At 37.7% G+C, this 26,808-nt stretch overlaps 1 protein-coding gene across 20 annotated transcripts in view; it reads left to right on the top strand.

The window, feature by feature from the left end:
* The first annotated feature begins 4,729 nt into the window (after positions 1-4,729).
* The window catches only part of msi2b (musashi RNA-binding protein 2b), a 260,388-nt gene continuing 238,309 nt past the window's right edge, over positions 4,730-26,808 (top strand). For 19 of the 20 annotated variants that reach the window (XR_014030509.1, XR_014030510.1, XR_014030511.1 and 16 more), the window contains exons 1-5: positions 4,730-4,989; positions 5,257-5,297; positions 5,524-5,605; positions 6,918-7,002; positions 11,968-12,009. Coding sequence is in view for 13 of the 20 variants with exons in the window: in XM_081370975.1 (XP_081227101.1) it covers positions 4,928-4,989; positions 5,257-5,297; positions 5,524-5,605; positions 6,918-7,002; positions 11,968-12,009 (312 nt within the window). In the remaining 7 variants the exon portion in view is untranslated. Of the gene's footprint in view, positions 4,990-5,256; positions 5,298-5,523; positions 5,606-6,917; positions 7,003-11,967; positions 12,010-26,808 lie in introns of those variants that run through there. The other variant, XR_014030514.1, reaches the window with a different exon arrangement.

The following is a 26,808-nucleotide window of genomic DNA, read 5'->3' as shown; positions in this document are numbered from 1 at the left end:
TTTGATGGCAGATCATTAGAATGAGCGCTAACATCTTTTCTGAGTGGCCTTTTTTGCTTGATGTGTAGCCTACAGGTGTGGATAAAGGAGGAAAGATCCCGATTTGAATTTGAATATAGTCAATCGCATGTGGCTTAAATTATGCTGTCAGAACATTAGCTGTGTGGCCATCTCAATACCGACAGGGGCACAATAGCTCAAATGCTATATTGGGCTCGTGGTGAAAAATGACAGATTTGTCGAAGCAACATTTCTGTAAATAAAGCAACAGCCAAATGTTGTTTGTGGAACAATCTGTGCAGGGAAATAAAACAGAGATGGATGTTTGGATGTGATAAGAGACAGCATTCCATGTGACAGGATAATGGACATCATATTGTGGAAGTGCTCAATGGTCATTTAGTGATTATGTGACAGGACTATTGATATATTGGTAATTCACATACTGCAGGTCAGTAACACATTTCTGCATTGATTCCATTGATTCTTTAATCTTTTCAGCCAGATTTGATTTGCTTGAAAACTGAAAAGACAAAATGGTGTTTTAATTCATTATTTTTTTCCAGTTATTCTTATGGACACTGTAAAACATTATATGATCAACAAGGTATGGCAACATATGTTTTTACATTGCTTTAACGCATCAAAATAAGTTAAGCAATTTTCAACTTTTTTTATAAGTCAGTTTAATGTCATTTAAGTTGAAATGACTTAAACATCCAAGTTGATTGTACTTAAAAATTCAAGGGAGCATTTTTTTTTACAGTGTACTAGAAATAATTATGTGATTTATAATAAGAAACTGTTCTTAAATCAGTACAGACTATAACATGAAGCACTTTCAAATTTGAAGAGGTAAACTAGTCTCACTAGTTACTGATTTCAGAACAGTTTGAGCACTTAGGCCTTTATCAGGGGGAACATAAGTGAAAATAAATGCTTTAAATGCAAAGTTCACATTTAAAAATGTAAGTTTTTAAGTTAGGAAAAAAATGAGATCAGAATAATCCGGAATGTGTAACATCTACCAATTAAAACAGGAAGGGAGGCTGGTGGACCAGCCAATTCGAAATAACAACCGTACATTTGATTGTACTTTATTCGATAACACTATACTTTGAGATGACGTAGTTACTACATACTTACTAAAGTAATAACAGTAAATTATGCATAATTGCAAGTAACTAACCCTAAACCAAACCCTTACCCTATCCGTAACTCTATAGTAAGTGCATGTAGTTTATTTGAGTAAGTTCAATGTAACTACGTCACCTTAAAATAAAGTGTAACCCTTAAACCTCTTCACAATGGCAAGAAAGGGTTGGCATTTTGCATAGTGAGTACATTTGTACCCTTCTAAATGACAAAACAGGTGTTTCTCAGTGAAAGATAATATGTAAAATCTGTTCAGTTTTGAATAGTGATCATCCAGGGCCTGGTGTGGAAAGAAAATCGATCAAACTGAAGAACTTTTACGGTCGTTTATAGGAACCGGAACACTGCTTTGAAAATCGACAACATGATGAGACTCCATTCTTCATTATTTCAACCTCCATTAAAACCGTTTATTAAACATGAAGTATTATCTCTCTAATTATCCATTTAAAGATCTGAGCAGATATTTTCTAACTCCATTGTCAAATTGCCCATTTTAGGCAATGTTTGGCACATTACATTTTTCTCTCTAATTGCTAAATGCACAGGCTCTAATTGGACAGATCTGTGTTGTGCACTTAGTCTAGTCTTTAATAAGGGTCTTCAGTTCAGACGTCTTTCTCCACTGTTTTTGAAGACTTAATGGATTTCCAGAGACATTAGATTTAACTTAATAATGGCGAGGGTTGCGGCATTAATAAAGCGTGCCTTCAAAACCGCCGAATGCAAATGTGTATATTTAAATATCCTCTTGATGTGTGTTTCTTTTAAAGTTACATTTCAATTTCATTTCATCAAACCCGACAACCGTGTCTCTGTTTATGTCACAAGCGACATGAATATGCATATGGTGAATGCTAATATTCATAAGCGTATGAAATTGATGCCTCGTCTCAAGTCAGCGTTGTATTTATTATGTAGAGGATTTTATGGTTGTTCTACACGCCGAAACGTATATGAATAGATTATAGATTTGTGTGTGTGTGTGTGATCAGACAAATAAAGGTGTCAAAACTGTTTTGAGCTAAATCTGCAGTTCATAATGCATTTCTAACAAGTAAATGAGAAGCTAATAAAAGGTCTAATGAGGTTCTCAGTGTTCTTTAATGAACCAGTAAATGTTTGGCCTCATAATAACAATACCCCTAAATGGTTTTTAAGGCTTATATGCTATGAAACACTTGTGTAGATATTTAAAACCTTGCTCCGAACAGTAATTTCCTGTTCAATTACGCCAAATCTCAATGAGCCATGATTCTAAAAAAAGACGAGAAAAAAAGAAAAAGATCTGAATATGGCTGACATGGCTCTTTATTGTGGCAACATGCCCTTTCAGGTGGTCAGTTTAATTGTTATTTTGTACTTTCTTCCACAATGAAAGGCAACTGTGCTGAATAAACTGTTTTGCCCACCATTATGCTTATCAAATCCTATTATGAAATTATGTCATTTCGATTATCTTAAATACCCTGTAAAACGTTCTGCCAAAGCCTATCAGAAATTTAATTACGTATTGAATTACAATGAAATGGAACGGCAGTGGTGATGCATATTTGAACTTAACAGAAATGACATTTCAGGCTAAGTGCAGGAGGAGCTTCATTTCAGCTGATAATGATTATTATTAATGTCAATAAAGATTAAAAACAATGAGCATCTTTGACACGTTGCTTTCTTTTCTTTTTTCGGTGGTCTTGTCTTGGTCAAAGCTCGAGAGAGAATGAACTGAGAGGGGAGAGAGATGTTTCGTTTTCTGGGTTGTGCCCCACAGGTACCCGTGTGTCAGTTTACCAACAAGCAGCCCGCTAGGCAGTGAGGTGAGACAGCGGGTTCACCTGTCAGTCAAGAGCATCTCAGCCTGCCTCCTCTGGACACTGGCTTTATGTGGGCTCTTTACTTCAAGAGTTCTGACTGTTGTTCAGAAGCTATCTTTAGCAGGAGAGGTGAGAAGAGGAAATATGAATTGGTATAAGTATAGAGGAAGGATGATGAGGTGCATTTGGGCCATGGAGCCTCTCTCAAACAAGGCTGCAGGAAATAAACAGCAATCACTGTAGCATGACTGAAAATCCACTGAGCAGGCAGCCTTAATTGAGCCCCTCTCTCTCTCTCTCTCTCTCTACTTTTTTTCGGACTCTCTTCGCCCTCTCCATGGATAATAAGCACACGATCCCTTAACCTTTTTGTGCGTTTTAAAGACCATTAATTAATGTGTAAAACTGCATTTTGCAGAAGTCAAGAGGCCTACAGACCCTCAGGCGGTGTGTGATAGCTTAGATATTTCGAGTTTAAAATCTCAACATGGCAGATGGATGTCGCCAATGGAGGTGTATCACTATATATGAGTATACACAGCAGTGGAAAGCAATAATCATACAATGCGTGCTTTAGAATGTTTTATGATGTGCTTATGATTTATGATGTGCCTGTTTTCTTTGGTCAGTGAGGTACTTATTTCTGAGAGATTTGTTCTACTCCATTTGTATTGTAAGTTTATTTGTACAGTACTTGTGTGTAATGTTATATGATGAGTGCATGATACACTTTTAAAAGAAAAGGGGGTTGCCATTTTGGTTCCCCAGTACCTTTCAGTGAACAGTTCTTAAAAGAAAATTTAAAAATTCTTACTGTGCAGAACATTACTCACAGTATTCTTTAGAACAATAATCTAAAGAATCTTTTTCCAGTTTAAAGAACCTTTTGTGGAATGGAAAGACTGTTAAAGGCTCGTCAAGGAACCATATAAATGCTCATTTATTTTTGCATGTTTACAAAGGTGAATTCTCATTCTAATAATTAGTTGCAAAGGAGATGACGATTTTTTGTTATATTTCAGACCGTCACTGCCCATTGTAATCCCTGTAGATTTGGGGAAAAAATTGACATTCACCACTGATTTCATCAAACAAGTATGTCAGGAAATTAATTTACGCCCTACTTGCTTTTTGGACATGTTCGAGCAACTCAAAACAAATTGAAGGTAAGTTATGAATTCTCTATGGGGAAAAGGTATTTCAAATTAATCGGTGCTTATTAATATTATCTGTGATGCAATGTTCCTCTGTCCTAGGGTGCTAAAAAATTAGGCCAAGCATCTTGATTCTTCCAAATCCTTTCAGTTAAAAGAGTTGTTAAAAGTTGTTACTATAAAGGTACAACTAATACTCCAAGGAATTACATTCTTATTATTTTTTATTTGTAAGCAAAAATTCTCTAAAAACAAGGAAAGTGACAGATTCTTGAAATATTATGATATTTTATTCTGGTAATGTCACTGATGCATAATGTTTTCTTCTGTGTGTGTTTATAATGTTATCTTTTTTGTAATTTCATTACTATTTGATGCATTATAATAATAATAATAAAAAATAGGCCAACCACTGAACTTTGCTAATCCTACTCTGAAACTAGAATATTATTTTATACACATATTCAGATGTGTATCACTCAGATAGACTTTCTTTCGCATTGTTTACATTCACTTCTCATTCGGCTGCCTCGTGTGTGAACGGTGATGTGACAATAAAAGTGATGCGATTTGATCTGATCTGATCCCCATGCTCTCAGCCCGGGTGGGCGGGGCCATGCTAATGACGTCAATGGAATGGGTGAGGTGACGAGCCCCTTCTGCGCTCCGCCCCGTGTGGGTGACGGGAGGGGGAGGGAGCCAGGCAGAGCTGATCCCACGTGTGACGCTCGCATTCCCGGCTCAGTAATATTCTCTTAGCTCTGACAGTGTGTGTGTTAGTTACTGGCCATAGTTGGGATAGCCATGGAGGGAGACGGGAGCCAAGCCACATCTGGAAGCCCTAACGATTCGCAACACGACCCGGGGTAAGCCAGAACCAATGCTGACAGCACTTGACTTTTTTTTCTTGTGTGTTTTTCTCCGGTGAGCATGTTTTAAAAAGGCTCTTCCGGGTGCAGGCAACTACTACACCTTTGTTTGATGTATATTAGTGAGCACAGCCCGCCGGGGCTCAGTAAACACACACCGCTCTGCTTTGCCTTCGTTTAGCTCTGCTTTTTTTGTCGCTAGCTACACGTCAAAATGGCCGATCTGACATCTGGACTCACTTCTGCTGTGTTTTCCCCTTACAGTAAAATGTTTATCGGTGGCCTCAGCTGGCAAACTTCACCAGGTAAGAGACCGATGGTTCGCTGTCATTTGCGCGCGTTTGTCGGGCTGTGTGTTGTGTTTCTTTCATTGTGTCCAGCGTGGCGCGCGCTGTGCGGGATATGTGCCGTCATTTGAAGTCCTCTATTCGACCCCTGTTAGACATCCAGGGGGGCGTTTAATTTACAAACTGGTGTGTAACGCACGAATGCATTGCTTATATGTGCTCTTTTCTTTGTTTTGCTCCACAGACAGCCTTAGAGACTATTTTAGTAAATTTGGAGAAATCAGAGAATGTATGGTGATGAGAGATCCCACGACAAAACGCTCCAGGTAAAAAACAAACAAACAAACAAACAACAATGTTGTGTTTTTAAAATCCCTGTCACTTCTGAGAAATGAACTGTCGATTTTACCCGTGCGCTGTTATTCGGCTGCTATGCGCTTTTGAAAAGACTGGATCGGTGTGTTTCTGGATAGGATACAGTTTGACATTGATTTGGGATTCTTCATGTTAAAGCGGCGACTGGCTTTCATAATCGAGCGGTTAATGCGGTCGCATGTGTTTTGATTTGATATTGGCACGCTAATGGCTTTTTCACACTTGTCGTTCTTAACCCTGGGTTATTTTGTTTCGTGTTTCACACTGCTTATACTTTACCCTGGGTTAGTAATTAATCCTGCGCTTGTGTCAGATTGTGGGATTTGAGACGTTTAAAAACGTTTATTGGACACTTACAGCACGCGACCTGTTTTGATATTTGTGGAAATGTCGCCACGTAGATTCCATAGTTGGAAACGTTCAGAAAAAAACATCCGTTCTCTTCATCGCTACAGTTCAAAACAATTAATTGCTTTCCTCAAACATCGGAATTAAACAGCGCGTGAAAGTTTCTGCGAATGTACAATGCGCATGATGAATATTCAATGATGTAAACGCCAAAGCGGTTTATGATTGGTTGTCTATTGCTAAACAATTTGGATAGCAGATTTTCAAAACCGATGCTACTAACCACCTTTAAAATTACATGTCTGAAACGATTCTGAACCTGAACCCGGTGTTTAAAAATGCGTTAACCCAAGATTAACTGTGCTGTGAAAAGTCCTTATGTGTCCTTGACTGAAACGTTATGCCAAACGTTTATCTGAAATGTTTCGTCAACCAAGTTCTTGTTAAATAATATAATAGGACGAGCATATTAAAGGGATATTTCACACGGAAATTCTGTCATTGTTTGTTCTGTGAAACAAAGGAATTGTTGGGGACTGACAGTTTTAGTCACCATTCACTTTCATTTGCATCTTTTTTTTTTTCCATACATGGAATAGTGAATGGTGACTGAAGCTGTCATTCTACACAGTCTTTTGTGTTCCTTAGGCGAATGAAAGGGTTCCTCATACAGGTTTGGAATGACATGACGTTTAGAAAATGATGACAGTTTTTTTTAATTTTTACGTGCACTGCTGTACTTTTGTCCTTGACGCACTGTATATTTCTAAAGTAACATGTTATAGATACAGAAGTTCTTGAAGCGTTCAATAATAGAACCAAATGGATGTGTTAACAAGCTTAGCAGTCAAACACGTGTAACCCATTGCTGTCAGCTCCTAATGTATGTCTGTTTTTGTTTGTTTTGTTTTCCAGGGGATTTGGCTTCGTTACGTTTGCTGATGCGGCCAGTGTAGATAAGGTCCTAGCTCAACCTCACCACGAATTAGACTCAAAGACGGTATGTTCTCTTCTATTTGCATTTATTTTTTGTGAAGTGCTGCTTAAACATGCTTGTGTCTGTGACATTCAGTGGTGAACAGACACGCAGTCTCCTATCATATCTCTTCCCGGGTCGAGGCACTCCGCGGCATTTGTCATTGTACCACACACACAACAGCGGGGCACTTGACATAAAGAAGTAGCCGGATAATTAGTCATGTCTTCCTCACATGCCTCAACGGGATTTAACCCCTTGCTTGCCAGACCAGTACTGGGGAACAAGGGGTTAAACCCCATTATTGTTTGTGGGCATGAAGGGACTAATTACCTGCTGTGTAGTTAGATTGTGACACCAGCCGTGATCCGTGTTTATTGTGACGTAAGACTTGTAGTGACGTAGTGTTTTGCACTCTTCTTCATGACTGAATTTTCCAGACAGATCTCCAGAAGTTGCTCAGGGCAAGGATGCATTTTGATGCAAGGTTGCATGCATGAGTTCATTCTAAACCTTCCTGACTAGAAATGTTTATTTACATAGTAAAATAATTTCATTTCATTGTTTCTTTTTTTTTTTACTTTCAAAGTATTTCTAGAGTTATGTGGATATTTTGTAATTTGTGGTGCAGGTTAGTGTGCGCACTGGTGTACCCTTTCCATTATTATACATTTAATTATTATAAATTCAACTTATTTCTTAATGTGTCATTAATTATTGATTTTTAAAAAGTGTATTTTTTTTATTTTTTTTACATTTTTCTTATTTATCTTTCAGTTGTTTTTTGAAAGTTTTAGCTGTACTCTTGTCCTTGACGCACTGTATATTTCTAAGACAACATGTTATTGTAAATGTTATAGATATAAAAATTCTTGAAGCGTTCAATTATAGAACAGAATGGACGTGTTATTTATCTTTCAGTTGTTTTATTCATGCTCAGAGTTTGCTGTTGTTTCGACATTAAAAGGTCTAAATTTTAGAATATGTAGTAATATTTTTTTTGTAATATTTTTTTTTAAATAAAGATTCTAATTTTTAAAAAAGATTTTGAAGTGTCTTTTTACCTGTCGAGGTTAGGGATATATATATATATATATATAGTATAGTATTTTATAGATCTATTCATTGTATAGCATTGGATTGGATTCTTATAAAACAGTATTTAGGAGTTCAAGTAATATATATATTATATATTATATTATATTATATTATATTATATTATATTATATTATTTACATTATTTTACATTGCCTGCCCATGCAAACTGAGTCATGTATATTTCTGTCAGCAAGAAATAGGTTTACCTATTTAGCCTTACCTGTTTGATTACCTAAATCCAAGCAGAAATGCATTTAGTTTTGCGTGTGACATCAGTTTGTGCTCTATCAGTAAAGTTAATGTGGATTCTATTTTTCCCCCCTAATAAAGTCACCATCTTTCATGTTTGTAGATGCAGCTGCTAGTTACCTGTAGGAGTCCCGAGTGAAAGAGCCTTTTATTTGGGATGGCTAGGGTGTGGACAAATACCGCCTTCACTGGCTTATTTTAATGGATGCCATGTTACTGCAAGTTCATATCAAGAGACGGACTGTATTTAAAGGTGTTCACAGAGGTTCATAACTTCCCTCAGGAATTTTGTGGCTAATACTTTTCTCCCAGAACACTACATATTGGCATTCCCAGTGCATTCCATTTAAAAAAAAAAAATTAAACTCTGTGATAGAATTGTTTTTCTGTTCCTATAGTTGAGTAGGAAAACTTTGTCGTAAATATGTTTTTTTAAACATAGACCTTTTCAAATATAATGTAAAATGAATAAAAGTAAAATCCTCTGATTTTATTTATGACACTGAAAACTTTTTTTTTTATCATTGGTTTAAGAATAATGTGTATGTGTAAAGATGTAAAAACCAAACTGAGGTTATGAGTTTCAAGTTGTGCTGATTAGATTAGATTAGATCAGGTGGCTAATTTGGTCAATAGCAGATTAACCTGTTAAACTGTTTATTACCCACCTAAAGCCGCAGATATATTACTGTTGATCGTTTACTTAAATCCAGCAATTGTGCAAATGTTAATTTTCAATCATAATTTAGCACAGCAGGCGAATATTCACCACCTCTCTTGGTTCCGTGCCCTAAATGTGTTTAGAAATACAGGTGTGCTACAGTATTCATTATCTCACTCTCTGCCAGTTTAGCCTTGACTGATGTAAGCTGAAATGCCTTTAGGAGGTAGAACATTTCTATCTTGTTAATAAAATAATAGTACATTTTATATGTTAGCGTTGCACTAGTCCAAAAACATGTATTTCGGACATCAAAAATAGGCCGTTTAGATTACATAACCACACACACATGGGCAACTCTAGTATTCTTTGTAAAAAGTGGGTCAAGGTTTGACGTTTCAAATGCTCTTGAATGGCTGAGGGAAGAAAAAAAGAAAGCTAGTGTTAACAGCGATTGAGATCATGTGGACAGTAGCGGCTGGTGCTAAAGCAGGGATTACTGAGCTGTGGGTAGTGATGCCATCGTCAGGGTTGGGGCGGTCGTGTCATGACTCTGAGGCTTCGGCTCCGACTGGAGACCAGGAGCTGTGAGGAAGTTGCACTGGTGGAGGTTTAAGAACAAATTCAAATGGCTCTCGCAGTTGAAAGATCTTGCTTTTGATATCAATATTGCTGTTTTTAAGTATTACTGCTTTAAAAAATTAAAAAGGCATGACCTTTTAAGTCATCAACACCTGTTTTCCTCGGCCTTGTGTTTCCTAGGCTTGTCCCATTGAATATTTTTTCATGTTTTTTTTTGTTTTTGCATATGTTTTTAATACATAATAAAAAAAAAAAAACACCCAAATGACAAATAAATACAACTAATAAATATATAATACCTGAATGGATATTCAGTTATTTTTTATAAGCTTTTATTCATTTGCAATTCAAATGGGTGTTATATTACAGATTGACAATGTTTGAGTTCATGTATAGTGTAAGTGGTTATGTATATATACGGCTTTAACATTTTTCATTTGCGTGTGTGTGTATATATATATATATATATATATATATATATATATATATATATATATATATATATATATATATATATATATATATATATATTAAAATAATTAGCTCATTTAGAATTTTTTTTATTTATTTTTTATAAAGTAACTACAGTAGTGTCATCTTTCAGGCCAGAAAGACATTTTTGTGGCATTGTCTATATTTATTTATTTATTTATTTAGTTTTCACTTTTTTTTGGCAGTTTCCTGTCCAATCTTTTTGTCACTTTTGAAGAGTGTAAATGGACCAAAGAAAACACGAACAGGGATATTCTTGACACACTTGTTTCACATTTGATTAAAAGCTGTGTAATCTGCAAATCTGAAGGCCTGGGGTGAGAATTGCATTGTGTATTGACAACTGAGAGACTGCAGCCGGTTTCTCTAAAAGCAATCTGTTTTAGATTAAACACTTTTCTGGATGAATTAAGTATAACACAACGGCATCATTTCCCACCAGAAAGGTTTTTTTAATTTTTATTTTAATTTTTATTTTTTTTAGTACATATTGCAATTCTGTTCAGGTCAAATTAATTTACCAGGAGACCCTCTCCTTTATATTTCACCAAAACATGTTTATTACATTTCTTTTTTCTTTTTGCATGCTGCCACATTTTCAACACAATTCAGCTTTTCTTTTTTTTTCCTTTTTTTATCATTTATAAGAAGTGACAAAGCATTCAGACCTGCGGTATATTCAAGAGCAATATAGCACTAATGGATCTTTTTCCCTCGAGTTGTTTTTCCATTTAATGAGAGTGCAGAAGCAAGTCTTTGAACTGTTTTTGTTCTCGCATGCATGATTATCTACCGACCTATCCTTCTGGTGCTCTGGCTGCCCAAGCTTTCGGCCTATGTGCTAAAAAGAGGGACTGTTGTTATAGTCTATGAATGTTTAAATGACCCAAGCCAACATCTTGCTCAACAGCAGGTCGGTCTGGATCTCACTTATTTTCCTATGTAAAATCTATATATATTTGTGTTATTTGGAATGTGAATAAGTGATGTTCGCTCATATAAATGAAGTCAGCTAGTGGAAATAAATAATACCAGTTTATCAGAATCTCTTAAAATGTCTTTTTAGCATTAGAATCACCCATAAATTGCAGTATGTAAAATGTATAATGATTGAAAGATCGATAGGAGGAAAAATGTCTTGATTGCGATTGGCGTTTTTATGTTGTTGATTTATCCTCCGGGGGAATCTGTTATTATTAATATCCAGGATGAATCGTTCCGCTGGTTCAGAACCCCTAGCGGTTTATGTAAATTACAAATGCTCTTGATCATGATGTGTGCGAAACTGCATTTCGTTTGTAAAATAATCAAATCAAATAACATAGCTTATCTAACCAATAAACCTAATGATGTCCTATCACATGGCAAAATGCATTCTAGGCAGAGCTGCAACCCCTCGTGCAGTGCGGTACAGCGGCCGAGAGAGTCACCCATAATAATGATAATCCCTCAGGGGGGAAGGAGGTTGTGGACGTATTGATCTAATGCCCTGTCTTGATTCTCCGCAAATCTACAGCTCTCGCTAAAACAGCTCCCGTCATGTGGGCCTGACCTCCCCCGAGGCCAGCGCACTTCTTCAGCGAGTCTTTGAATTATCTCCGGTGTTAAATAAAGCCACCTGTTTATTTATGTTGTAATCGAGTAATTATGCTCTACCCTGTGTAAGGTTTTTATTCGATTTTGTCATACACAGGCCTCATGCAACCAGCATGTAATAACTAGGCGAGATTACACACGAGACATGGAGCATTGCATCATGATTAATGCTATAATTTCCATGAAGGTTATCGAGTAGTCGCGGCACATTGCTGGCTTTTTGTAATATTTTCTAATTTTCCTCTTCATGTAACAGCATCATGAGCTCAGATTTCTCATATTTCCTTCTCTCCTTTTTTTGTCTCATTTAGATTGATCCTAAAGTTGCCTTTCCAAGACGCGCTCAACCCAAGGTAAGAGCTGTTTGCCACTTTACATTTGCAAGTCTGCTGTGTGTATTTGTTAATAGTGTGAGAGGGCCAATGTTTTTTGCTGAATTTGGCCTTTGACAGAGCAAAGCTGAGTTCGAGTTGAAGCTGTGATGTTACATTATGGTCTGTTGCAGTCTGGCTGGTGTTATTTTCCAGGCTAACTATGACTTCTCTGTGTCATAGTACAAGGAGAGATTGTCTAATTGTTGTTTCAAATGTGAGGAATTCAGATTTTCTTTTAATTAGCATGGCTGGGTATGAACCCGTAGAACTATCACGGAGAAAATATTGAATTATCGCTGCCTTGTTGAGCGTGAAGGTTGAGTGTTTTTTTTTTTTCACTTTTGGGGGCTTGAGGTGGGGTGGTGATTAACTTGCCTTTTTTTAGCATCGCTGCTTGCATGTAAGATCATTAGAGAGGAATCTTTTATAAAAAAGGAAGAAAAAAATCAAACTAGAGGAGAATTTTGCCCTCAGCTGTGGAATTCAGAGCATTAAATCCCTCGTTTGAATCTTGTCTCAACAAGAAATCTTTTCTTTGTACAGCCGAATATGTGTGTGTGTTTTTATGGTATCTAATGTCCTGCTTCTGCAAGCCATGTTGGCAACGAACTTCCGACAGCCTCTTCGCTTCAGACTGCACTGTCAGCCAGATGGTCTGTGCCCCAGATTTTGTGTCTGCCGTGCAGCCGTTGCTTGGCCTCTCAGGCAGAGCTGGGACGGCCCCCCTGGCTCCGCTACGGGCCACCAGCGTTTTTTACCCAAGAGGAAAGGTGCACCGATCTGAGATCAGCTTAGGTGGATTCTTTCCGAACGAATGCAGAGCAGATGACAGACGGTCCTTGATCAGAGCAGGCCGGGGAGGAGGGCTCGTGGGGTGACAGGTGTCCATTGCACACTTGTCTGGCTAATTGATATAAAGAACTTTTTCGCTTCATCCAGGGCTCATTGGAGGAGAAAAGGTGCACTCTTTTTCTCGCTCTTGCGCACATACGCATGCCAGCAAGGCCGGTCCAAATGCAGGCCGCAGGGCCCCGGGCCTAATGCTGTTTCTTGGCTCGGGTTAGACACGGGATGAATAGGAGTATTAATGCGGCCAGGCTCCAGTAGCAGTTAGACTGCAGCCCTGTCGATGATTGCTCAGAGCCAGGCACATTGGCAAATAATACCTTTAATGCAAATGCATTATTATTTCCAACCATGTCAATGGGGATAGGCATTATTGCGCCATTGGAAGTTGCCAGTAGTTACTGCGATTCAGATTCATCCGACTCTACGCTTAGATTTAAGAGAAAACCAGCAGTAGATAAACATGAAGATCCAAATAGAAGACTAAGGAAACAAAAGCTCAGACCTCCTTTTTTTTTTTTAATCTCCCGACAAAAGCTCTAAAAGGAAGTGGGGATTTGTTTTTGCACTGATTGTGTTAAACAGCGCAGAAGTTTACCACAGGCGGAGGGCGAGATTGCTTTTTCGCCCTATTTGTGATTGGGCTTGTTGTTTCACACTACTTTTCCCCAACATGGCTCTGCATGTCCTGACAAGATTTTTATTGATATTGGGATTGAGGCCACTTTTGGAAGCGAATGGATTTTCGCAGGTCTGATATCGCCCTCCGAGAAAACTGTTATTTTCATCAACCCTAAGTCTGCATAAGCCTTCCAATCAAGTTACTGATGCTTCACCAGCTGTAGTGCGGTTTTAACAAGCCTCTAGGTGCATTAATGCGATGGACGATCATCTGTATGTGATGGGCCATTTGTTTGCTGCTGATTCTTGTCCTTTCTCATTGATCATGTTTGGAGGCTGCTCCATCTCCAGTTGCTAATTTAGTGGACTCGTATTTATCTTCAAGACACTTGTGAATGAAGAATTACCTTTCCGAATAATTGATTTCAAAGCTGTTTATGTCCTTCAATAGGTTCACAGTTTAGAGGAAAAATTCAGTCACATTGCTGAATAGAACTAGATGACAGTGTTGGGGATACTATACCTTTTCAAATTATGTTGTATTTAAAATACTTCATTTTTTTTTTTTTTTTTTAAATCTATAGAGGTCGACCGATAGTGGATTTTACCAATAACGATAACTAGGTTGGAACATGCTGGCCGATAACTGATTAATCAGCTGTAACATTTTTCTGTCTTTGCTCGCAAAATGCTAGAAAAAGATTCTCATTTCCCGCGATAATAAAACAAGGTAATTAGCCTAAATAAATATGTAAATCAATGATTAAATAAACAAACTATTCCTTTAAAAGTCACAGAATAATTTTACCTTTCAGATAAATCTCTCTTACTGGGGATTCTGCTTTTTCTATCATCAGTTATTCAGTTATTCAACTAAATTGTAAATAAAAATAATAACATTTTATATTGATTTATGAATATTGATTTAGTATTTTACTTTAATGACACACATATATATATATATAAAATATATATAAGAAATGCAATTTATACATTCTGTAAAAGTTTAGCCAGGGGGGGGGCTTCTTACCCCAGTAGTGGGGTAAAAGATGGCCTTTTTGAATAATTTTATATTTTGTTCTATAACAACTAAATTAACAAATGTTTCTACTAATTCCTGTAAAAACATATTGGCTGATGCATCATCATGCTGCTCATGCTAAACTTATATCTTACATATGTGTTACAGATCAAAAGTAAATGTACATTGTTCTTAAGGTGGGCATCTTCCCCCATGTTACCCTACTTCTTAATTTCTATTCTGTCAAAAGTATTGCCTGACTTAAGTCTTTTGGGACAGCTAGGAGGTTAGGAGAGCTAGTTTGAACGTCTGTGTGTATGCAGGTCCAAATCTTGAGTGTGGACGTTTCCACCCATTTCTGCCCCCTGGGCTTTCCGTTCCCTGCCTCTGGCTGCCAGCCTCTGGTTTTTCTGCCATTAAAAAAATAATGTGTAATTTTTGCTGACACTAGTTCAAAACACTGTTAGACACTGCTAAATGGGTTTCCATTCAAAGATCAGAGCAGCCACCTTTGGGTCCTTAAATTTGATTTCTCAGGAGTCTCACCATTCTTTGCCAAGCCAGTGGCTATAATCAGACACATTATCTACCAAAATGGGAGCTATGCTGGAAGTACAGCCATGTTAAAAGGCCCAGCACACAACATAATGCAATCCTTCAGCTCTAGCAACACAACTCACAACCAGCCTGAGTGGAAATGTCCTGGCATTTACCGCCCATAAGTGCTGTCAAAACAATGGCTGAGCAAAAGCTACATCCCCAGTTCTCTCGTTTCTCGCAAACTGCCTAGCACGGGACTGACAGAAGAGCGGGAGAGCGCGTGTTGGAGCTGAAATTGAGTTTACCCTTGTATTATTTTAATTTCCTTTCCATCCTACATTGCATGGTGCTGTTTTTCCTCTCACTCTCCTTCCCTCCCTCTTGCTCTCTTTGTCAGTTTTTGAGTGTGTAAAAATATTTGCACCTAGTGTACTGCGAAACAGCGAAGCTGTCGGGTCCTGTGGTGTGGGCTCACGGGGAGAGGCACACGACTAAGTGTGAAAACTCCAGGCCAAGTTTTTAATGAAGTCCAATAGGTGGTGCCATGTGAAGTGGCGAAACCACATCTCAGCAAACGTTTTCTCGCTCTTGGGGAGAGAAGAGTGGCACCGATAGGCCACTGACTCCAAACAACCCTGCCGCCAATTAAAAAGCCCGGCTAACGCACGGCTCAATCAGTCTTCGCGGGTTCCATTGAACGTCCTTTCATTTCCGCAGCCATAGTTCTATGCTGACAGCTTGGCAAAGCAGCCTCTTTCTCTTTTGAATTATCTGCAGGTGTTTTTTTCTTTTTCCCACGTGGGCTGAGAAAACATATTTGATAAAAGGGCCTTGGTTAAATCTGTTGTAGGTATATTTCAGTGTAGCTTGATGTAAACATTGCATTGAAGTTCCATGATGAAATGTTTTGATGCAAGGAACAACAGAGGAAAAAGGTTGTGGATTGAGAGAAAGGATATCCACCCAATTGTTCACCGTGCACTAGAGCTGCTGATTTGGACTAGAATTCTAATTGTCATTAATTTTCTTGAAATTTTAAATGCGGCTATTAATTTGCATTGCATTGTTTCTGTTGTGAACACTCCATTATAAAAACCATGCTGTAGAATATAGCCTATGTTTATTTTATATAAGCGTATTGTTGGTGATACACCATCTACATTGCAAAGGAGTGACATTATAGTGAATCCCAATTTTTTTCACAATGTATTTTTAAGAGCGCATATCAGACATACTTGCGTTTATACTGATAATTGAGCGACTTGAGAAAGCATTTATGCAAGAGTTCATTTTTAATTGGTATGAGATGAATTTAAAAATAATCATTTTATCTGCTCTGCCAGTTTAAAAGTTTGGGGCGCGTTTTTATTTTTGAAAAGTCTCTTATTTTCAACATGCGTTTATTTAAATAAAAAAAAGTACAGTAAACACAGTAATATTATTAAATATTATTACAATTTAAAATAACTGCTTTTAGGGGTGTGCGATATGTCACCATGATCTGCCTTTGAAGAGAGATTTTTAGTATCATGCTACAACGCACATTCTATCAGTTGCAGTTCTGGCACCCCCCCGGTGAGTAATCGCAAAAATGGCAAAAAAAAAGTGCAATTTAAATGTTTGTATAACTCAGTTTTAGCTATTTGACTGTAATCTATTACACAAGTTTGATTAATTAATTGCATTCATTTATTATTTATTTTTCTTTCAGGAGGTAATTCAGAATTTTTGGTGTTGGCCCAGAATTTTCATTTCGGTGCATCACTGGTATCAGTATATTGGGTCCGTGCATAGGTCTTAAAGTGACAGCAACCTAACACTGCTGTCTGTGTCATCATTAATGTTAAAGGTATAGCGGAGGATTTTTTACTTCCGGGTGGATCACCTATACTATTGGTCCTCCTAATTGTCAATCATTCTGGTGAATCAATCAAACTTTTCAAAAAGTGGAGAGGGCGGGTCTTATCTAAAATTCGGAAAGATCCTCCGCTATAACTTTAATCAAACAACAGAATACAGAGAAAATGACTCATTCTTGACTGAATAATTCAGTAGCTTTTAGAATCAGTGTATATTTAATTAATACAGTGAATCCTATAGACCCTTTTACAGTTGGTAAACATGGTGACGTATTTGTGTGGGCGGGGCTTAGCTGGAGGCAGAAAGATCCCTCTGGCCGCTTCACTAACGCTAGTTTGCAAGTTTGTTAGCTTGTTTTTTAACAATGACTGAAGAAAATCCGATTTTTTCTTAATGTGCAAGGTCACTTACTGTCCAGGACCGCGATTGTTATTTGCAAAAGTTAATTTTAACGGACGGAACCAGATGACCGTACACGCTCAGTCAATGGACAAACTAACAGGATTAACGTTAATGCTACTACCCCCGGTTGAGTGGCCTGACTTCTACACCTACCCGATAGAGAAACCGAGGGTAAAGAGAAACTGAGGACATATAAATATATTTAGATGCCTATAACTATGTGCTGAATGGTCATGTAAAGACGATCCGCAGTTCTGCCTAGCCAGCGCCAAGAAGACGACAATGTAAAGAGTGGCACTACGGTGCAATTTTAATGATATGAATATTTTCTAGAAATAAAAATTCCAGATACAGCATACTCATTTTTCATCGATTCTTGCACCCAACAACACCACAAGATGACATTTAATAATAAAAATAATAATTTAAGCTCCTTATTATGTAGCCGAATCTGTGCTGGTTTGTATTGGCCGCCTCCAGTTTTCCGTTTGTTTTGCCTCCAGCTAGCGCCGTGACGTAACTGTGACGTCGGCGCAAAAGGGGTCTATTGAAGGTTATATTTTATAGCGTTTGTTTTTTCAGTTTCTTACTTTAATGTTGCTGTTAGAGTTAATGCACCTGTTTTTGTTTAAAGTATTGATGCAGTTTATTTATATTTGTATCTTCTATTGCATTTGTCCTATTATTTATCATTTTCATCTTTGTTCTTATTTTTTAATAACAAAGATAAAAGAATAGGCTACTTTTTTTCTCCATTTGGCCGACCCCTACTTTGGCCTAAATGGTCTGTCATTCTTTTTTTATTTTTAATTTTGTTAACTTTTTAAAATCAGTTTGGCTTTAATGCTCAGTGATCTTAAAAACCAACATGAAACAAAAAAAATCATTATATGATATTTATTTGCCATTTCACCCAACCCTAACTGGTTCATGTTTTAATATAATTAGCCATTTATGATGGCAAAGCTGATTTTTAAGCAGTCATTACTCCAGTGTCTTCAGTGCCACACAGTAAGATACTCTGCCTTGGTCACATGGTAATATCGAATGCGCTAGTTTCGCCTGTACTTTTTTTTTTCTCTGTCTGAGGAATATGAGGGCCCCATCTTCTCCCCTTCTAGCCTGGTGTCTGAGAGCAAGGCTGGTGCGTTCACATGTTTATAGAGGAGAGCTCAGTACCACTGTGGCCGGCCCAGCACTAACTGCTGTTGAGTGACACTAATGAGGAGAACAGGCATGCAGGAAAGGGAAGGAAACAAGCTCTTCTGGACATGGCCATTGACAAAACCCCTTTAAGATCTCACCACTCTCTGAAATCTTTCCCAAGACCCCCCACCCCCCAGACTTCCCTTCTCAAAAAGACACATCTCTCAATTAGCATGGCTCGGAGAACATGGCGCTTTGGTGCTCTTCCTTTGATTTGTTTTGATTAGCAGGATGTGAGGGATCTAATTGAATCCTGTTCTAGACGGTATGGCAACACGCCTCTTGTCGAGCCAAAACAACAGAGAATAGACTGAGACAGGGGTCAGGACGCATTCAGCACAAATTTGAATCGACAGGTGTCCGTGGTTGAACTTTTTACGTCAGACATGACGAAGGTGAATTTCCGTGCCAACTTCCACAGCATCATTCCATGATGGGTACGCATTGTTTTTCCCATTTTTTGTTTTTGGTTTTACAGGCAAAAATAAAATGTTTTTTATTAGACACGTCAGATAAATTTCGTTTTAAAAACCAAAAATGTTAAATAATAAATGCCCCACTTTTTACGATTCACATTCTGAAGTGCAAGGACCTTTTACTGGCCATGTGTTGAAAAAAATGCACAAAAAAACCCCCATTCATTTCATACCTCAGTTCACATCATTCATCAGTCATACTTTGGTTTTATGAGTTTAAGGCCCTATTTTGTATCCTATCCATGGAAAATGGCAGCAAATATTTGTGCTGGCTGTTGTGTTCTTCTTTCCTCATTAGTTCAGGCTCACTGCCTATTCAGAAGTAAACTGATACACACAGGCCTTTCACACATGGCCCTAATCAATAGCAAATCACTTTGTCTTTCTTCTATAAAAGTTAACTAAAAAGTTCATTTTCTGTGTAGCTGCTGTTGTAGACTGTGGCTTAATGCCAGTTCTGAAAACACAAGATTTTTCTTAGGTGATATTTCTCTCCCATTTACTATGTGACATTAACTGAGTAGAAAGAGTAGCAACAACACAAAGGGTGTCGTGCTCTGCCTCCCAGCTAACCACACCATGTGAGCTGAACCAAATGTATTGTTGACCCTTTTTTTAACGCCAATGCTTAACTTGGTCTTGCATATATAATAACACTCACTTGATTTCTGATTGGTTGGTCATGTCTCAAGCTCGTTTTATACCTGGTTTTAACACGAGTCTTCAGTGACCACTTGTGTTTAGATTTTGTGTGTCAGTGTACAGTAAGTCAAAAATACAGAAGATGTTCCATGCACATTGAATGAATGAATGAATGAATGAATGAATGAGGCATCTATAGTGCTTTACATTGTACTACTGTACACCCAAAGGACTTTACAATCATGTCAGGGGTTCTCTCCTCGACCATTACCAGTGTGCAGCATCCACTTGGATGAACAACAGCGCCAGTGCGCTCACCGCACACCAGCTATAGGTGGAGAGGAAAGAGAGTGATAGAGCCAATTCAAAGGATGACATTAATGGTTGATCCATAATTCTGCTGATATTTGGCATTTAATAATTAAAATTTGCCCAAAAGCTTTTCTGTTTGGCCTGTTAAGGGTTGGAAGTGAGACTTTTATTTTGCCCTGCAGAGTTGTGGTGTAGTAATGGTATCAAAGAACAGAATATAAAATAAATGGATTTAATTTATTTATGAAATTATTCATTATGTAATAAAAAGTAAAAAAAAAAGATATATTAGTAAATAAAACGATAATTTTATATATATGTATATATATATATATATATATATATATATATATATTGATTTTGCACCTCATTTACATAGGCTATGTATTTAGTTCTGACTACTCATGATCAATCAACCAAGATGGATATTAATAGCAGGTATAAAGGTGTTTTTGTCTTGTCATTCCTCGCCTGTTCTTGTGTACAAAAATCATTAGATTTTGAAGCACAGATAACTCACTTTGCAGTCTTCATTACATTAGCTATCTCATCCCTTGGTTTTATTCAAGTTTAATAGAAGTCATAAAAAATAAGACAATACAGTAATACTTCAGGCCAGCTTTGAATTTGCCTTGGGCTGTCAGGCCTGGAAACATGTCAACAGCGCAGACAGGTTATTACACTGTGACAAACTCGGTACGGAGCATCCCAGAGCTTTCATTTAGGGTTTCTCCCAGAGTGGAAAGCTGCCAAGTCTGCCAGAGCTCTTGTAGGAGCAGACAAGCTTCCAAATCCGCCCAGTCGACGCAGCAGCGTGCTTCTCTTTGATGCTGCGGTTACCTGCCTTGTCCTCTGCACAGTACTGATGTAGCGCTGAGGCTATCGGCCCACACACTCCACCCTCTGACAGCCAGCTCTCGCTGCCTTTCCCTGTCTGAGACCTCATACCAACCTGCCTGCTGCATGGAGGGTAGGAGATTTGCAGCGTTGCAACTGGTATGTAATCACTATCAGTTTCAACAGCCTGTTTATTTTGTTTTCTGTAGGGATGCACTGAATCTTATATGCAAATTTTGACCAAAATAGACAAGCCCGTTTTAGAAGTCTGTGCTATTATGATCTAAAAAAAAAAAAAAATCTATAGTTTTTGTCAATGTCAAATCAATGTTGCAGTCTCCAAGTACATTTAGGCATCACAACACTTGAGAAATTTAAGTTAAAGGATAAGTTCACCTCAAAATGAAAATTTCCCGATAATTTACTCACCCCAATGCCATCCAAGATGTTCATGTCTTTCTTACTTCAGTGGAAAAGAAATTAAGTTTTTTGAGAAAAACATTTCAGGATTTTTCTCCACACAATTTGATTCAACGGCAACCAGAATGTTGAAGTTCAAATCAGTGCCGTTTCAAAGTGCTCTGCACGATCCCAGCTGAGGAATGGGGTCCTATCTGGCGAAACGATCGGCCATTTTCAAAAAAAAAAAAAATTAACCACTTTTTAAAATTACTTTTTAACCACAATTGTTCGTCTTGTGCTGGTCTGTGACGCGCCACGTATTACGTCATCACGTTGGAAAGGTCACGAAAAAAAAAGAAGAAGAAACAATAATAATAATAAATTAAAACAAAGATGTCGGACGATTTTGAAGTTGGAAGAGGAAATGAGATGGAATTTTTCGCCCTTCCCTACCTTTTTGAACCGGAGTACACAGACGAATAACTAAGATAGATGACGTGACGCGTGACCTTTCCAACGTGATGACGCAATGCGTGGCGCGTCGCAGACCACCAGCACAAGACGAACAATTGTTGTTAAAAAAGTATATAATTTTTCTTTTTATTTTTTTAGAAAATGACCGATCGTTTTGCCAGATAAGACCCCATTCCTCAGCTGGGATCGTGCAGAGCCCTTTGAAACGGCAAACATTCTGGTTGCCGTTGAAGCAAATTGTGTGGAGAAAAATCCTGAAATGTTTTCCTCAAAAAACTTAATTTATTTTCCACTGAAGAGAGAAAGACATGAACATGTTGGATGGCATTGGGGTGAGTAAATTATGAGTAAATTTTCATTTTGAGGTGAACTAATCCTTTAAGGTAAAAAAAAGTCCACCATTTACTTTTACTTTTATTAAAAAATCTAAAGCTAACTGTAATAATAACTCTAAAACTAGCATCCACAATTACATTTTTATTCTCGTCCATATAGGCCTGGATATCAGTACAGATTTTGTTTTTATTCAGATAACTAAGCACTTGATTCGATTTTAATTTGATCAATTTGGGTATACTTCAGTTAATATGTCCATTTTGCTTGAAATTCTCTCTTAGCTAAATGAAAAAATGAATAATTTTAAAAGTTCAATTATTTTCTATTTATTCTATCTGTTTACATTTATATATTTTGTTTATTTATTTAATCACTAAAAGTTGACACGACTCTATACATTTATAGAATCAACATTTTACCTAGACCTAATTGTTTAATACTGATTACAAGTGGTCCTTTGTGTATATTTATTTATATAGAGCATATACTGCATGCTTTTGACCTTGATGCACAGACTGCAGTCAGACACATTTATTTCTCTGCATTGTTACTGCTTTGACTTGTCGGATATTGACATTCCTGATTCTGTGGAAGCTGTGCTCGCCTCTTTCACCGTCCGCTACTCTCTGGGTGTTTGTGAAATGAGCAGTCTGTGCAATCAGCGCAGTGCTTTTGGACTCGTTGAAGCTCCTCTGACCCGCCGTGTGTATGTCCTTGTTCAATGATTGTCCTTCAGTTCACTGCAGTGTTCAGCTCCTCTGCTCCACACAGCTCGGCCACTTATCTGACCAGGTGGCTGATATGTTTTCTTTTCTCTTCTCTTCATAACTCCCCCTTTGTTCGCTCATTGTTTTTAGTATCCCACTGCAAGGGCACCTTTTTTTACCTTCCACTCAAGGGGGTTTGCTTTCTCTTTCGATGTCTTTTCGTCTCTCTCCATCCCTTTTTTGTCCCACACAGATACAGTGCACAAACCATGTAATTTACAGGAATGTTGACCAAATTCGAACCATTGAGCATTAGTTCTCAACAGATTTTGTTTCAGGACATCAGATTCTGACCCAACAGTGAACCAAATTTGTTTACACAAAAGTAATGTCTTTGAATAACTGAAAAGTATTGATGTTACCACAAACTACAAATTGCAAAATTATTAACATTACATTGGCTGAATGTAATGAAAAATATATTATTTTGGTTTCTAACTGTCTGTTGATTTTCAGTGGTTTCATGCACTAGCCAGTGATTCACCACAAAACAGATTGTGGTCTGATCAAATTAGTTTATCTTCTTTCAAGTGAACCTGTGTTTAATGTAGTCTAGGTCATATTTCCTTTTACCTTGTGTAATTTTGTTCATGGCATGTTTGGCAACGAGTCCACGTTGATTTGTGTTATGTATGTATATATGAGTCAAAATTGCTAAGGGGAAATTAAATGTAGCAAATTATGTAAAAACGTATCATATTTTATTGGAAAATTAAACAACGTTAAATATCAAACTTTGATAATTGCCTTAATCTTTTAAACAACCGAGAAGACTATTTAAATTACATTTTATTTGATAATATTATGTCAGCATATGAGAGTCAAATTGGATGCCTACAGGGACTCGTCTCAAGATCACCCATTTAACAGTTTATCTATTGCCAAAATTTTGGGAAAAATATCAGTCACGAATAAATGGTAAATGGACTGCATTTATATAGCGCTTTCACAGACCTATGGCCACCAAAGCGCTTTACATAGCCTCACATTCACCCATTCACTCACTCATTCACACACCGACGGCGGTGTCAGCCATGCAAGGCGCCATCCAGCTCGTCGGGAGCAGCTGGGGTTAGGTGTCTTGCTCATGGACACCTCGACACTTGGTCAAGTGGAACCGGGGATTGAACCACCAACCTACATGAACCACTGAACCACTGCCGCCCCTAATAAAAATGTTAAAATATTAAAATCATACTCTTTTATACTCTTTATCATGCAGTGTGAAGTATTTCACTCAGTTCCCTGATCAGTCCGATTCAATTTCAGCTAGTGAAGAACAAATTTGTACTTGTGTGTGTTGTGTATCGTGCACGTTATTGTCTCTGACAGACAGCATGTTGAAGCCGCTCTGGCCACAATTTTCACCCTCTTCTCGGAAAGCGAAGAGTAATGTGGGTTTTCCAGGAAATGCGTGCACTCCCTGAATCTCTGCTTCTCGTAAATACCACAGTGTATTGTGTACGTTATTTTTTTGACAGACATCGATGTTGTGATATTTAAAAAAAAAAAACAGATGGATCATAAGGTAGGCTAATAATTTATTTCTTAGCCAGCAAGTTATCAGTGAAGTGATTGATACCCATGAGTGTGTTTATGCCGATTTTATTTTAGTTCTAATAGTCAAACCAACAACAAGCCTAAGTTTTTGACAGACGTGATAACGTCCGTGAGGGGTGAACCATGTTTGATTTTTGGGTAATTAATTATAAAACATACTGGATACGTTCAAAATGCTTTTTGCGTGGTTCATTACACTTATTTTATGGCATGAAGTTAATTTTTTGTGGTTTAAATTACTAAGAGACCGACATGTTTGGCTTGTCAAAAATTTTACATTCGGCTGTATTTGTCAAATTTGTTTAATATTGAAAATCAAGTAAATATTTTACCAAGAAAGTAGGGGTTATGCTGTTTTTAATTATCTCTTATAACAAAAATCTTTTATTTAAACCCATGAAAAAGCAGATCCTGTTAATTAATAGTAAAAACTGTTGTTCCATTATTACCCCTTAGCAGATTTTGACTCGTATGTATATATAGATGCACACCACTCCTCCGTCCTTTTAAAACTTGATTTATTTTCTATTTATGTTACCATCTGAACTATGGATAAATATATGGTTAGTTGAGTTTTTTTTATTTTCGTTTAGCAGTTGTTGGCTACCCATTTCTGTGTTGCACATGCACCCCACTAATTGAGAACCACTGCCATACAGGACCTTACTGAGATCCTTCAGTTTTGTTCTCTAAAGGAACATAAAGATATAAATATGCTCATCCGGATGTCTGTGGTTTGTCCCGTGTGGCAGGTCGGCTAGTGTCTATTAGCTGCAGTGTGTGCATGTCTGTCAGTTCCAGGTATTTTTCATTGGCTCTGAATGTGACGAGTGATGGACACCCCCCTTCAGAGGCGACGCCTCCTTCAGATGCATTCTCCCCGCCCTCTCTGGTTAGCTGGAGCCTTTGCTACCGCATGATAAATCTGATGCTAAATTTAGAGGCTGTTTTTCTCGCACAGAGAGAGAGAGAGATTACTGGCAGAGAGAGAGAGAGAGAGAGTGAAAGACAGAAAGTAAGGGAGTGTGTGTTATGTGTGTCGCAGGCTTGCTATCCACAACAAATCCATTTGCAAAAAGACAACATCCCCCCCTCACAAGGGCTATTGTTGTCACTGATTTTCCATTGTATGATTTATTTATTTGCGGTTATTTTAACTCTGTATTGTTGCTTTATTTAGTTCACTTCTGTTTAGGAACACAGACTGTTGGCCAGGCCTTTATGCATTTTTCCTTTTGCAAATCTCATCAGTGAGTCCAATTACATCAGGTCTTTAAAAAAAAAAGAGACAAAGTCAAAGAGACTTTTTGTAACTAATTGGATTCCAATTCGTCTCATTTGTCCTTTTAGCCAACATTCGCTGTATATACAGTTGAACTAACCTTTAATCTTGCATGCCCAGGTTTAACATTTCTACTTGTTTATTTGGCTGTAGTTACGGTGCAGTTATGTAACAGTGAACTTGCAAAAGGCTGGGCTGCATATGCAGACGCAATCCCCTACTTCAGGATTTAGCTTATCCCGTGTACGCAAGTCCCTGAGAAACCACTTACCTTGATTTTCCACGCCACTGCTGTGGGATTTCATTTGATCTTTAAAAGCAGATGGCACACCAGATACATCTAAGAACAAAACAAGTGCCATCTTCTATTCATATTGACCAAAGACACAAATACACTTAGCGTTGCACGTAAGGCACTGCACGAATCGAAGCATCAAACGAAATTAGCCTTGAGCTCGACTGGTTAGCAACAGCTGTTAGCTTCGGCAGATGCACGCTAGGCTTTTGATGTAGGCAGAGAGAGGGTAAAGGGCGATGCTTGGTCTCTCTGAAGTACGCAGGGAGATGGGAACTTGCTGGGGAACGTCTTTCCAATGCTGATACAGCTGAAACAACAGGAGGGACAGTGCGCTTAAGACGACTGACCTGCTTTACTCCCCTGTCGCTATATCTACGCCAAAACAAACTCCTACATTTTCAAGACTCAGTCAGTGTGCTGTGCTCTAATTCACAGGTGTCTCAGCTGACCTATTTCATATCATACTGCGCATGGCTGCAGTTGTTTCAAGGGATTGTTCACCCAAAAACGAAAATCTGTCATAATTTGCTCCACCATCATGTTTTTCTAAACCTGTATGACTTGCTTTTTTGCACGGAACAAAAAAAGGAATAATCTAGCAGAATGTCAAAGCTGCCTATATATAGTGAAATATTATTACAGTTAAAAATAACAGTTTTCTATTTAAATAGAAATTTTAATTTAAAACTTTATTTATTCCTGTGATGGCAAAGTTGAATTAATTTTCAGCAGTCATTATTCCAGTCTTCAGTGTCACACAATCCTTCAGAAATCATGCTAATATACTGATTTGGCTCAAGAAATATTTCTTATTATTATCTATGTTAAAAAAAACTTATTGTTTGTGGAAACTAGGATAATTTTCCCCCCCATGATTCTTTGAATAGAAAGCTAAA

The sequence above is a fragment of the Scardinius erythrophthalmus genome (genome assembly GCF_964197995.2).
Source record: "Scardinius erythrophthalmus genome assembly, chromosome: 7".
NCBI classification, from domain to species: Eukaryota; Metazoa; Chordata; class Actinopteri; order Cypriniformes; family Leuciscidae; genus Scardinius; species Scardinius erythrophthalmus.
Note: the sequence above shows the minus strand (reverse complement) of the source record. Positions and strands in the feature narration are given on the sequence as shown.